General features: G+C 38.2%; 1 protein-coding gene across 1 annotated transcript in view; it reads left to right on the forward strand.

The window, feature by feature from the left end:
- LOC120497875 overlaps positions 1 to 12,627 on the forward strand; it is a 57,997-nt gene that overhangs the window by 9,827 nt on the left and 35,543 nt on the right. The window contains exons 8-11 of the mRNA XM_039699841.1: positions 6,265 to 6,461; positions 8,725 to 8,789; positions 9,050 to 9,156; positions 12,086 to 12,197. Coding sequence (XP_039555775.1) covers positions 6,265 to 6,461; positions 8,725 to 8,789; positions 9,050 to 9,156; positions 12,086 to 12,197 — 481 coding nt within the window. The remainder of the gene's footprint in view (positions 1 to 6,264; positions 6,462 to 8,724; positions 8,790 to 9,049; positions 9,157 to 12,085; positions 12,198 to 12,627) is intronic.

Here is a 12,627-nt window from a genome sequence, read left to right on the forward strand (position 1 = left end):
AGTTAAATCTGTGTTTATCATTAATGTGCCTTTCACATGGGAGTTTCCCACTCCATGAGGGCATTTGTGCAGCCCAAGAGCAGAAAACCCATCCCTTGCACTTACTGGTGTATGGTAACTGAACACTGGAGGGCAGCCTCTCTCCTCCTCACACCTTACTGCAGAGGGTGAGCTTCATTAGCCTGCTACTGGGGTCATGTTTTTGACTGTCTTTGGGGTTTTTTTTCCTCCCCAAGACCAGTAATCCATGTAGCTCTTCTGTCTAAGAAGGACTGATGGGTATAGGTTTTTCTAACTTGTAAACAAAACCCAAATAATTTGCTACACTTCAGGTTTATAAATCTTACCTGTCTATTGTTTATGCATAAGCAGAAATAATTAACTCTGTAAACAAGAGTACTTTAGTTAATCTAAATTAAGCCAGGAAAGTTAGAGCTTACATTCTGTGCATTTACTATCATGTCTCAGTGAGTATTGAGGGACTGGATTGAATCCACTTCATTCAGCATAGTTTAGTTGGTGTGTTTTTGATGTGTGTGGGGGGGTTATTTTTTAAATTTTCTTGGAGTGTTTGATGCAGATACTTCTGGGAACTCAATTTCACTGCAAAAGGGTGCTTTGAATCTCAGGAATATTTGTGTGGGCATTTTATGGTTAATTATTAAAACCTAAGCTATTCTTTCATTTCCTTTGTTGCCTCCTTAAAGTAAGTTTTTAATGAAAAACAAGTGACATGCGTGTTCCAGCTTGTGAGTCTCCAAGTTACTTTAGTTGACAGAAGCCAAACTTACTTGCTTTCTTTGTGTTCACCTGAGGCCCTGGGATTTGTGCTGTGTGTCTCTCCTTCGTGCATTTGACTTACAGGTGGGAATCTTAACACTGCAGGGTTTTGTTCAGTTTTCATGAAGACAGACAGACAGGTAGAGGGGATAGGTGCTGTTTATTTTTCCAGTGAGAAGGTGGGTGCTTGACTCTTCTCTTGTGTGGATTCTCTGATGTTTAGCAGAGAGTGCAAAAAACCATTAGTTCATAGTCCATAGAAAGGGCAATGTGCATTCTTAAATTCTGATTTTAAGTTAGTGTTATCAAAAAAGACACTTACTCAATTTCTGTTATTTATATAGTAATGCCCATCAGCAGAGGGTCAGCAGAAGTGATAACAGATCACTGCTCCCTGTTTATTGTCTATTAGCTGACATTACATTACCTTGTCTAGAGCTTCCAACAGGGAATTCATGCCATGTGTGAAAATGAACTGTACTACCAAAACTACACTGACAATTCACAGCTCTCTATTTAATTTCATTTGTCCCCAGACATTGCTGTCTCTTGCTATTATTTAGTGCCAGTGGGTGATTAGTACATTGTTTTGTTTTGTTTTGAAATGCAGGAGAGAATAAACTAAGGCTGATCAGTAGATAATCATTTTGAGGAGATGATAAACACTGACATTTTGCCCTAAGCCAAGAGTGTACATTGGTTGAGACTGCATAATCCTCTGGCCTGGGATGACCAAAAGGGTAAGTCAATAGCTGTAGACTCTTAAGGGCTGGATCCAGATTTCTCAATTTGGGACTAGAACAAAATCCAGCATGCGAGTCCCATTCAGCAGTGTGGAATGTTTTTTTCTCTGTAGCACCCTCTATTCCAGGCAGCTGGTCTGTTTAGCCTGAAATTGTCTGGCCATTAGAAGTGGAGGTACAAGACATAGTCAGAAATGCCCTTGTCAGAGGGGATAAGTGATGCAATTAGTAAGTCTTGCTTAAAGCAGAATTGCATGTTAGGAAACATTTTGGTACCTACACGTGCAGAGATGCTTATACCTTTACTTTGTAAGTTTATGCTGATCTTGCCTCATGTATTACCAGTTTTGAACCTGTTGTCAAAACACTGCTAAAAGTGGTAGGAGCTTCTGCTTTTTGCCTAGTAGCATTCTGGTTAAAATGCATACCTAAGGATTTGGGAAGCTTGGCTCAGCGCTCTCCTTGGTGTGACATTCACTGAGTCACGTCCCAGGCCACTGCATTAGCTGTAAAGCTAAAAGTTCACACCACAGCTTAACTTGGATCCTGGTTCACTTCCACCACGCATTGCTGTGGGGTTTTGTTTTCATTCTTGCAGCAGCTTCCCCGAGTAAATGTGCTAGACTCCCTGTCCCAGCTTCTGTTGCCAGTAATCTCCATTGAGCAGTAGTGGCTAGAATGAGGTACTTGAGGGATTTGACACTTTTGAGGGGAAAAATACGTGTGCTTTCTCAAGTAATGTCTCTTTCCCTGAGCCAAAGTACTGGTCATGGATTTTGCTTTCCTTGTAATCAAATGGTGTAAGAAGTATGGCAAAACAGGGAGGAAGTTTATCTTGATGACTCCTCAGAGGCTTCTGAGTAGTGTCCCAGAGAAGACAGGGAGGAGATCCTTGCTTACACAGCTTAATTCATTGCCTGTGACATGCCCATAAACTGTAACATTTCTGAGAGCCAAAGCTGAAGAAAAAATAACTTTTTACATGGAAAAAATTAATCCAAGAGTAAGTTTTTGGCAGGCAGAGAACTTGACAGAAAACTCAGATTCTTGATTGCTATAAGAGTAGGTTGATGAGATGGAGGCTTCAGCAGCAAAATCAGTTTTGTAACTTGGTTATTCTTGTGCTGTAGGTTTTCAGTAAGACCTGCTTTAACTGTTAACTCCTGCCTAGGCCCAGTTTGGAGGAGTTTTCTGAGGTGGAACCTTAGCTTGGTCTCATTCAGTGCTCTGGTTTATTAATGTCTTTATTATATATAATATATTTACTTGCTAAGTAGCAAACATGCAACCTGAAATGGACCTTTTGAATTAAAGAATGGTATTTGTTATCTCCCCTCACAAACTGATGTGTATTACTTTTGTCTGTTGCCCCTGTGCTAAAAGAACTGCTTAAGTATTTTAAAAATACTACTTGATGTTTATCTCTAGTATTTTATGAATTTATATATTTTGTTTTAGTTTATGTATTTTATTAATTTATATCATTTAATTGGAATGAATTGTATTAGTTCCCTTTTGGAATTGCTTCCATTGCTTGCTACTGCCTCATCCTACATAGGGATTTTGTCACTAAACTGATGCAGTTCTTTTATTGAAGGTTGCCACTTAGCCAAGGCACCTTTGGATGCCAAGACCATAGTTGCTGCTAAAGTTCATCGTTCTGTGCTTACTCCCCTGCTACACTGTATAAAAGTACAGCTTGGCTATGGGTTATGGACAGCCTAAAGGTGGCATGTTCCCCACAGAGCAGATGTCGTATGGTGCGTAGTCATTCAGCAAAACCTACAAGTTAATCAGGCAAAGAGTCGCTACTTTAAAAGTGGCGGTCAGGGTGATGGCGTGACTATACTGCCTGTGGTATACCTGAGCCAGGCAGCTACTGCTACTAAAGAGCTTTTTATGCCTGATTTAAGCAGCTGTCATTTGACTGTATCTTAGGAGTGACAGACCAGTTTGTTTTCAATGTGAAAATTAATTTTAAGTAATGTTTTTTGGCAATTTACAAAATACATTTTTGTCTTAAGCGTGTATATGTTAATGCAGGTTATTATTGCCATCTGCTACAAGATAGTACTAGGTATTTGTATTTTCCCAGTCACCCAGTTTCAGTACAGGTAGAATCCACATGCTTCTTACTGAGATCATTGCGTCTCCATGTTGTGAATTGTTAAAAAAGTGAGGGAAGCTTTCAGGGCTGGCATAACCTGGGGGAACGCACATCTTCTGCAAATAGCTGGCCATACAGAAAAGTTCATTGGGTGGTGGTGTACCCTGAAGGGGGGAACAATATCTGCTGTATTTTGATCCTGTCAGGGGATTAAATTTCTCATTTTGTCTCACTATTACATTTGGGTCTTGTTTTTTAATGGTTTGGGGGTTTTGAGAGTTCAAGTTGGGCAAAATGAGGTAAATTTCTCATTTTGTCTCACTATTACATTTGGGTCTTGTTTTTTAATGGTTTGAGAGTTCAAGTTGGGCAAAATGAGATTGAATCAATGTTAGTAGGCTCAGTGGTTCAGAGTAGCAAGTTGAGTGTCTACAGTTTACTTCTTCCTTCAAAACAAAGATTGCTGGAGAGTACTGTAAGAGTTACATGGGCTGATGACAGATCCAAGTGGGCTGCAGCAGGGACACTGCTGTCAGTGCAGGAGGATGGACTGCTCTGGGTGATCTGTGTTCGTGTGAGTGATGTCTCTCCTGGGTGCCTGTTCTGAACGAGCTGCATTCAGCCTGCTAGCAGGGCACCTGGTGCTGTTTATTGAGACAGGACAGATAGATGGTAGGGTCAAGCACACAAACATGGAACTCAGAGGGGAAAAAGCTGCTTAATTCTGGTCTTGTTCAGTCACTGATACTGATTTGTTACCCTGGCCAAATCATTATGCTTCCTCTGTGTGTCTCCTTGCATCTAAAATGTGGATAATTACACATTAGTCTGTTACCATGCTTTAATGTTCCAGACCAAGAATTGAGGGCTTTTTGGGTGTTTTTTTTCTATGTCACACTGCAAAATTTTGAATATTACATACTTCTACTACTGTCTTTTCTCTCTCCTTTTTCCCTTAAACCCCCCCACTAGAATAGCTGGTATATGAAATTGTTGATTCCATTCAATTCTTTGCATTCACCAGGGTGGGCTATTTTTATTTCCTGTACTTTTTAGTGGTGTAAATAGTTTCAAAGATCAGTCAAATTAAGTGTTACCTTAACTTATTTGATAGGGGCTTTTCTAGGTGTCCACCAGCTACCATACTTTTCAAATTTGTCTGCTGTAAGTGTTAAAAGTTGCTTGTCTCTGGTAACAGATCTTGTGTCTTAATCCTTTTTTTTTAAATAACGGAGTTATGTTTGAATATTCTCAATGATAAGGAATCTGTTCAAACTCCCATGAACTTTTACAAATGTCCCTTAAGAGTTCACTGGTATTTTTGCTTACTTTCTTTCAGACTTTGTGGATTTATGTTATACAAACTGTGTTCATGTAACCTTTGCTGATAACTAGTTCAGTTGTATGTTCAGCACATTGTTACCAGTACCACACAAAAATAATTAAATTGAGGGATAGACTGGTTTTAAGTTTGTACGAAAGACCTGAAGGTCATTGACTTTAATGAGCATGGTAAAGGTCAGCACCTTTCATTATTAGGACCTTTTTAGAATGGTTTAGCTTTTGCAAGGGACTGTATCTCCTTAACTCCTCCTTTTGTGTTCATTTTATTTTGTGGGACACTTGTACACATTTCAGGCTTCCTGTGAGAGGGAAGGGAGTTAGGTAGACTTTTCAGAATAATCTTTGCACTCTTAATTTTAATTCTTAGATACTTCTGAAAAGTTTGAAGTTCTTAATTTTGCTCAAATTCTCTGTAAATAAATGTAAGCCTTTTAGCTAGAAAGGCAGATGTCTGGATTTTGTCCACGTAATCCTGAAAGCTCTGCCCTGCTACTGTAATGACCAGTATATGCCTCTTATGAGTTATTTGATCACTTTTTGTATATCTTGCTTGTGAGAATGTGAGGAGGAGGAAGAATATTTTAATTTATGAACATGTTCATAATTTCACTGCTTTTCTTTTTGCTGTGCCTTGTAATTTTCTGTTTGTTCTGTCTTCTGTGTGCTGAAGATCTTCACTTTCATATGTTTTTCTGTTTTCAGATTATTACTTTCCTATGTATAATTAATAATTAAACATGTGAAATTATCCTTTGTAGGTGTGATTATTTCTGTTTCCTAGTTCCCTTCATCTCTGAGGTTCCCAGCACAGTTTATTCTTCCTGCTTTGACTGCCTTTTTACAAATCCAGAGTGCAGGGTGTATGTAGATGTCTTCACCGTCATGCTGTGTGTGCTGCTGTAGCCAAACTGGGCTAGAATTAACCATGGTTTATTTTACTCTAAATCTACATCTTTACATCTAATTCTTTCAGCTTCTTTTTACTTGAACTGTTTCTGTTAGTGTCCAACTCCATTCCCTTCCCTACATCTGTGTTTGCAGGTGGTATCTCTTGTTATATCTGTTTCTTTGCTAGACAATAGACTACATCCTCATATTATTTCAGTTGAGCAGTTTGTTCAGGGCTTGTTTTTTAGTGTATGTTTCTGTGGAAACAACCAGATAAATTGTAACTCTTGACACTTTTTACTTAATTTGCCTTTGCTATGAAATTCTGGTGTGTTGTTAATACTTCTTTTCACTTTCCCTTTGTATTTATAAGGTTTTTTCTTAATGTTTTTCATATTCTAGGCACAACATAGGCTTTCCAATTGTAGAATGTTCCTCTGAAGGAGACTTTATTCTTTCCAAACCACCAGACACAGGGGGACTGATCTCTTTTGGCACTGTAGCTGAGCAGTTGGTGTATGAATTGGGCAATCCTCAGCGCTATCTTTTACCAGATGTTACGTGTGACTTTTCTCAGGTTTCCATCACCGAAATTCCAGGTTAGTCCTCTTTCATGTAATGATGTCTGTGTCAATGAAGTGTGTTATCAAATAAAAGCAGCTACTTTAATTTCCATTTAGTCTCTGCATATTTCTTGTTAAATCAGTTCTTGAGAATCATGCTGTATTAAACTGATACTTTCAAGGACTTCTGCTGAAAATTCCTTTAGAAATTTTAAGTGTAATCTTATTTATCTTGCTGGCTGTTTTATATTTTCCATTTCTGCTCCCTTTGCTTTACTTTTTAATGCCTGCCTTGCACCTGTCAAGTCCTTAAACCATGTATTCAGTGTCAACAACATTGAGACAGCTTCATTATGATTTTAGTATTTTTTTAAACTGCAGCTAAATTTCTTTTCTCAAAAAAATGTTTTCTACATGGTTTTACTTAGGGCATTTGAAGTATTGGTAACAATGAAAGGCTGTGTCTTTCAGGGCACTACTTGGTAATGGCATTTTTCTTAGACATTTAGGTGGATCATGGGAGAAGAATGATTAGGTACAGGATTTCCATCAGAGAATCTTGTTTTAAAAAGTCCATTTGCAATCCTCGAAACACTTAACAGCCAGTAGATTAAAGATGGATATAATGTATGTTCAGAATTTAGCTTCAAAAGGAAAACAAAAAAACCCCAGTCTTAACAGATTCAGAGAGCTGTAATTTGAGTAAGACAGCTTGAAAAAGAATTTTATCTACAGTCATCTACAGTTTTACTTTTTCTGGTTCTATATTATATTTTTTTCCTTCTAAAGTTACTTGTGACAGAATGCCAAGTGGCTTTTTAAAGCTTAGAATAATCAAAATCTCAAATTAAAAACTTACTGGGGTAGAACTGAAAATGTAGTAACATAAAAAATATTTTCCTTGAGTAAAAAAGTACATAACATGATACAGTGAATCTTCTGCTCATGGAACAAACAGCAGTCTGATAAGGCCAGCTTGCTGCTTTTAGCCCCTAGTCTTTTCTCTTTTTAAAAAAAGAATCCCTAACCTTCCTATGAACTTTTAGCTTGCAAATGACCTGATATGACATGTTTGAACTTAAAATGAACTTTCACATGAACTTTCAGTTAGTCCTCTTAGAAATATAACAGATGGAAAATGGGCAGATTGCTTAAATATTTTAGTTTGAAGTGCTTTGACACGTACACCAGTAAAAAGAGGCAAGCTATCTAATTTTACTGTTTATATTGCCAGTTTTATTGTCCTGCTGGATTACTTGCAGGGTTTGAGCTGAGGTGCTTGTTTTCTTTTTGTCAATGGATGCTATGCATTTGGTTTTGTGCTATTTGTTTACTTGTACTATACTTTCACCTAGAACGTAAAACTCTTCCAGATCTTCACCCTGAATGGAGGGATGTAGCTCTATATTGAGAGAGTTAAATTAACCTCATGTCAGTCTTGAGACACAGTGACGATGTTGTTTGAGTGCAGTGTAAAATTTGTACTAGTGACATTTACTTTTTTAGATATGTTCTGATCTGATCTTTTCAGAGTATTTGTATAGGACTTTGAACTGCTTCTTAAATATTTGCAAACACAGGTTAGGCACAGGTGAACTACACTATAATTCTGGCTCTAAAACAGGAGAAGCCAATCCTGCACTGCCTATTTTCAAGGAGTAGCACCTACTGATTTTCTCCAGCTCAAGCTTGAACCTGATGCCATCCCAGCAATTTTGTGCCCTTTTTTTTTTTTTTTTTTTTTTTTTTGCATTAATATTCCTAATACTGAACTGACTACTAATACTGAATAGTTGTTGCCCTGGAACATATCTTCACAGTTTCTGTTACTGATAAGAAAGCTAAAATTACCCTTCACTTACTAAGCTCTCAGCCAAAAGCTCTCACTGGTTTCTCATCCTGCTTTGATTCTTTACCAAGTGAGGGACTGCAGTCTACTCCAGCCAGCTGCAGTAAATTGTATGCTCTGTGTGTGTGCAATAACTGGATATTAAGAGGAGTGTAACTATTGAGTCTAATGTCCTAAGGCTGCTTTCTTTGTTAAGTATTTTTAAGTGCATGAATAAACATTTCATTTGCCCTTTTAAAAGGCTCATGGCAGACATAAATTCAGTCACCAGTTTACTGCTGTTCTTTCTAAGGCAGGAAGGACTGTTTTCTGAAAGCTTCTCTCTTCTCTGGCAGTACAGCTATCAATGCTTTGCTTTTTAATTAAGTGCATTTGATTAATATATATCACAAAAGAATGTCTTTGAAGTTATATTGAAGAAGCTGAAATACTTATTTTTAACCACTAAAGGTTTTGATGGTGGAGCAGTGAAAGTTTGTGGAGCAAAAGGATTGCCTCCTTCAACATTTTATAAGGTATTACCTCATTTTGTGGCGTGAAAAATATATATTGATTTACAAAAGCTTGAATTTTGGAGACAATGCTAAAACTTAGCACTATCCTCATCTTCTCTGTCCCAAGGATAAAAGAAAGAGAAAAGGCAAACCTTATTTTATATGCAAAAACCTCTTACTTTGTTTAAAAATTGTGTATTTGTATAGATAATGATTGCCAGAGAGCTTTATAGCCCATCAGTACTGAATTCCATGTAACTTCATGATCCCTTTATCGTTAGGTAAATGCCACTTATCTTGATGGCTTCAGAGCTACTGCTGTCTGTCCAGTGGGAGGCCCAAAGGCAGTACAAAAAGGAAGACTCACTGCAGAAGCTATTCTGCAAAGGTTGGTATTTGAGTCTTGGAAGGGGTTCTGGTTTGCTTTTTTTTTTCCAGATGTGATGAAAATAGAACAGTGACACATGATGGCAACATTACTAACCTTGTAAGGATCCTATAAGATGATAGTTTTCCTATTGGGATGACATTTCAAGACTTAAGTAGCCTTTTCAAGAAACCTGTTTTCAGTATGTAGCTGCACTTTTGTTAAGTTTGACAGAGTGAGAAAAGTGCCAAATACATTTGAAAATAGATGGCTGGAGAGAAACCCAATTTAGTGAGGAACAAGCTATGATTGAGATTAAATTTTATTAGATACCAGGGATAAACCCATGCAAAACTAGTTTTCAGCAGCTTTCACAGAACTTTTTCATGAAAAACCATACTGATGTGAAATACAGGAATTTTTCTGAGCTTGTGTTTAAAACACGCTTTCTAAAATGTGACCCAGTGATTGTTTTTTGTTTTTTTCCCTAGGACAGAGTTACAATTCCAAGACAGAGTGATAAACTTTCAGTTGTATTGTCATGTCAGTATATTTGGACACTTGGAAAGTCAGAAATCCAAGGTTTACTGTGAACTTGGAGTGATTGTTCATGTGCCTGTGTGCAGCACTTTGATGAAAGAGGAGTTGTCTGATTTCCCTCAAGAGATATGACAGATAAGAGCAGGCTGATAGGGGCTGTGTCATTCTAGCAAATGCTAAAAGCTCCTGTCCAAGAGCTATTGAGGAAATGAAATTATAGAAAAACCCTTCAGGAATTGGTAAATACAATGACTCAGGGACTCAGAACCTCTGAAAAGCTATCTTTCTGGAACCTAGATGATTATATTAGGAAAAAAATAGAATGGTGTGTTTTGCATTTCATGCATGCTCTTGGACATTATTTCAGACTGGACTATGTGAATCCTTGATTGAACAGATTGTAATGCTCCTGCTGTCTCTGACATCTGCAGAATTAATTCAGCCTGTATACTGTGCTGTCTTGAGTAACCATCAGAGGAAAGCTAATATGAGGTAGTTGAGGGCTGATAAACTGGTGTGAGAAGTGGCCTCTAGCCCATTAGGCATGCTTGTGGGCAAGTTCTCTGTTTTGAAAATTACAATATACACATTCAAATGTAGTCTTAAACAGCTTAATATGTGGAATTGTTTCTTTGACACATCAAAATATTGGTATATGTTAGCCCAGATGGAGAATAAGAGTAAAGCTATTCTGATCCCTCTCAAAGGATGCTCTATCGGCAACTGTAACTCATTCCGAAATTTTGACATCAGTTTTTTTACCGGTTTCTGTTCGTAAAATCATGGGATTGTCAAGATTGGAAGAGACCTTTAAGACTGGCAAGTCCAACCATCAACTCAGCTCCGTCATTACAATCCCTAAATCACATCACCCAGCACCAAATCCACATATCTCTTAAACACCTCCAGGAATGGTTACTTCACCACCTGCTTGGGAAATGTACTCCAATGCCTGACAGCTTGAACAGTGGAAATTTGTTTTCTGATGTCTAATCTGGATCTCCCCTGTCTCAGTTTAAGGCCATTTCCTCTGGTCCTGTCACTGCAAGCACAGCAGAAGGAGCTGGCCTCATCCTCAGTACACCCTCCTTTTATGTGTAGCCTTTTTCAGGCTAAACAACCCCAGCTCCCTCAGCCATTCCTGGTAATGTAAGACATGTTTTCTAGACCTTTCACAAGCCTCATTGCCCTCTCTGGACATTCTCCAGCACCTCGATGTCCTTCCTGTAGTGAGGGGCCCAGAACTGAACACAGGATCTGAGGTGCAGCCTCACCAGTGCCCAGTACAGAGGGACAATCACTGCCCTGGTCCTGCTGGATACAATATTGCTGGTACAGGCCAGGATGCCACTGGCCTTGGCTGCCTGGGCACACGCTGGCTCGTGTTCATCTTGTTGTCAGCCAGCACCCCAGAGTCTTTTTGCCAAACAGCTCTCAGGCCACCCTGGCCCAGACTGTGGTGCTGCCTGTGCTTGCTGTGACCCAAGTGCAGGACCCAGCACTTTGCCTAACTGAGTGAACTCCATGCACTTGTCTCTAAGCCATTGATCGAGTCTGTCTGGGTCTCTGTGTTTCAAGAGAATAGTCTAAGGATGTGATCTTTCAACTATCCAGCTTCCAGTCTGTCCCAGGTTAAGCTCTGTCCAGTGGTCTAGTGGCAACAAGTGCAGGAAAAGGCGCACAAATTTAATGTGTTTCATTTATGCAGGACAAATTAGTTGTTAGCCCAAGACATTGAACAGCTTTGGCACGTTGTACGATGACTTATTTTGCTTTGTTCTTGTGTGCTTCTCGTTTATTTGTTTGTTCATTGTTGAAAGCAGAAGGGATTTGGCGATATATGTGTGAAGAAGTCTTTTTGAAATAGTCTCTGGTATCCTTTTAGTTTCATGATTCTCTGTTACATTACTAACACATGAAAGAGCTAAAAATGACCCACAGAATGTATTTTCAACTGTAGTATCTGTAACGTTTCTAGATAAATAATTTAAAATAACTTAGTACACAGTTTGCAAATTTACTTACCTTAAATTAGGTGTTCTGTTTAATTTTTTTTTGTCTCATCAAAAATAAAGGTGGCTTCATTTGTAATGCCTGAACACCTTTCCAGCTCTTTACAGCAATTAAAAAATTGTATTTTGTATTAATGTTCTGTATGCTGCTTCACTGTTTCAGGTGCTGTGGTTATATTTATGACAACAGTGATGCATTAGCAGTGTCTTCAAAACGTCCACCAAAGCAAAAAATGTTTCTTGTTCCAAGCAAAATATGTCCTAACAAAATTCCAATATTTCAGCTGATAAAATCTTTTATACAGCTACTTGACAGAGTTAACTTCTGTGGACCACAAAGGGCTACTTCAGATAATCATTTCAAGACAGCTTACTAATAAAAAAATCATTTGTTGCAGGACTCGTCTTATTTTCAGTCAGCTTGGGTATGAAGATTACAGTGCAGTTAACATACAGGTTTTAGGGTCTGAAGATACATATGGACCTCATGCTAGAAGGAGTATAGATGGTGTAAGTATGCAGTGGAGTGTTCTTAAACTTTTACTGACCTCTTTTAATCTTTCCATATTGTTATCTTTTCCACAACTTTAAAGGAAGTCATTATCATCTTGGGAATTTCACCCCTTCATGTTGTAAAGAACTCACTGTCACTGCTTGATGTACAAAATTAACAGTGACAAGGTCTTTGCAGTATTGGGTCTTCCAGAAGCACTGATACAAAATCTTACAAAAATGTTGTTGTACTTTCTTCTGATAGTCTCCTTAAGAAATACCATATTATAATAACTTCTGTGTCATAGACTTAAATTGCATTAGATGTAATGCAAAAAGACCACTTTATAGATATTGCAATCAGGAAATGTCAGCATTAATGTTGCCTGCACAGCTTCAAAATTGTCTGTGAGTACTACTTCAGAAATAATCTTCAGCTATGTAATTC

The sequence above is a fragment of the Passer montanus genome, unplaced genomic scaffold, assembly GCF_014805655.1.
Source record: "Passer montanus isolate IOZ18808 unplaced genomic scaffold, ASM1480565v1 scaffold14, whole genome shotgun sequence".
Classification (NCBI taxonomy): Eukaryota; Metazoa; Chordata; class Aves; order Passeriformes; family Passeridae; genus Passer; species Passer montanus.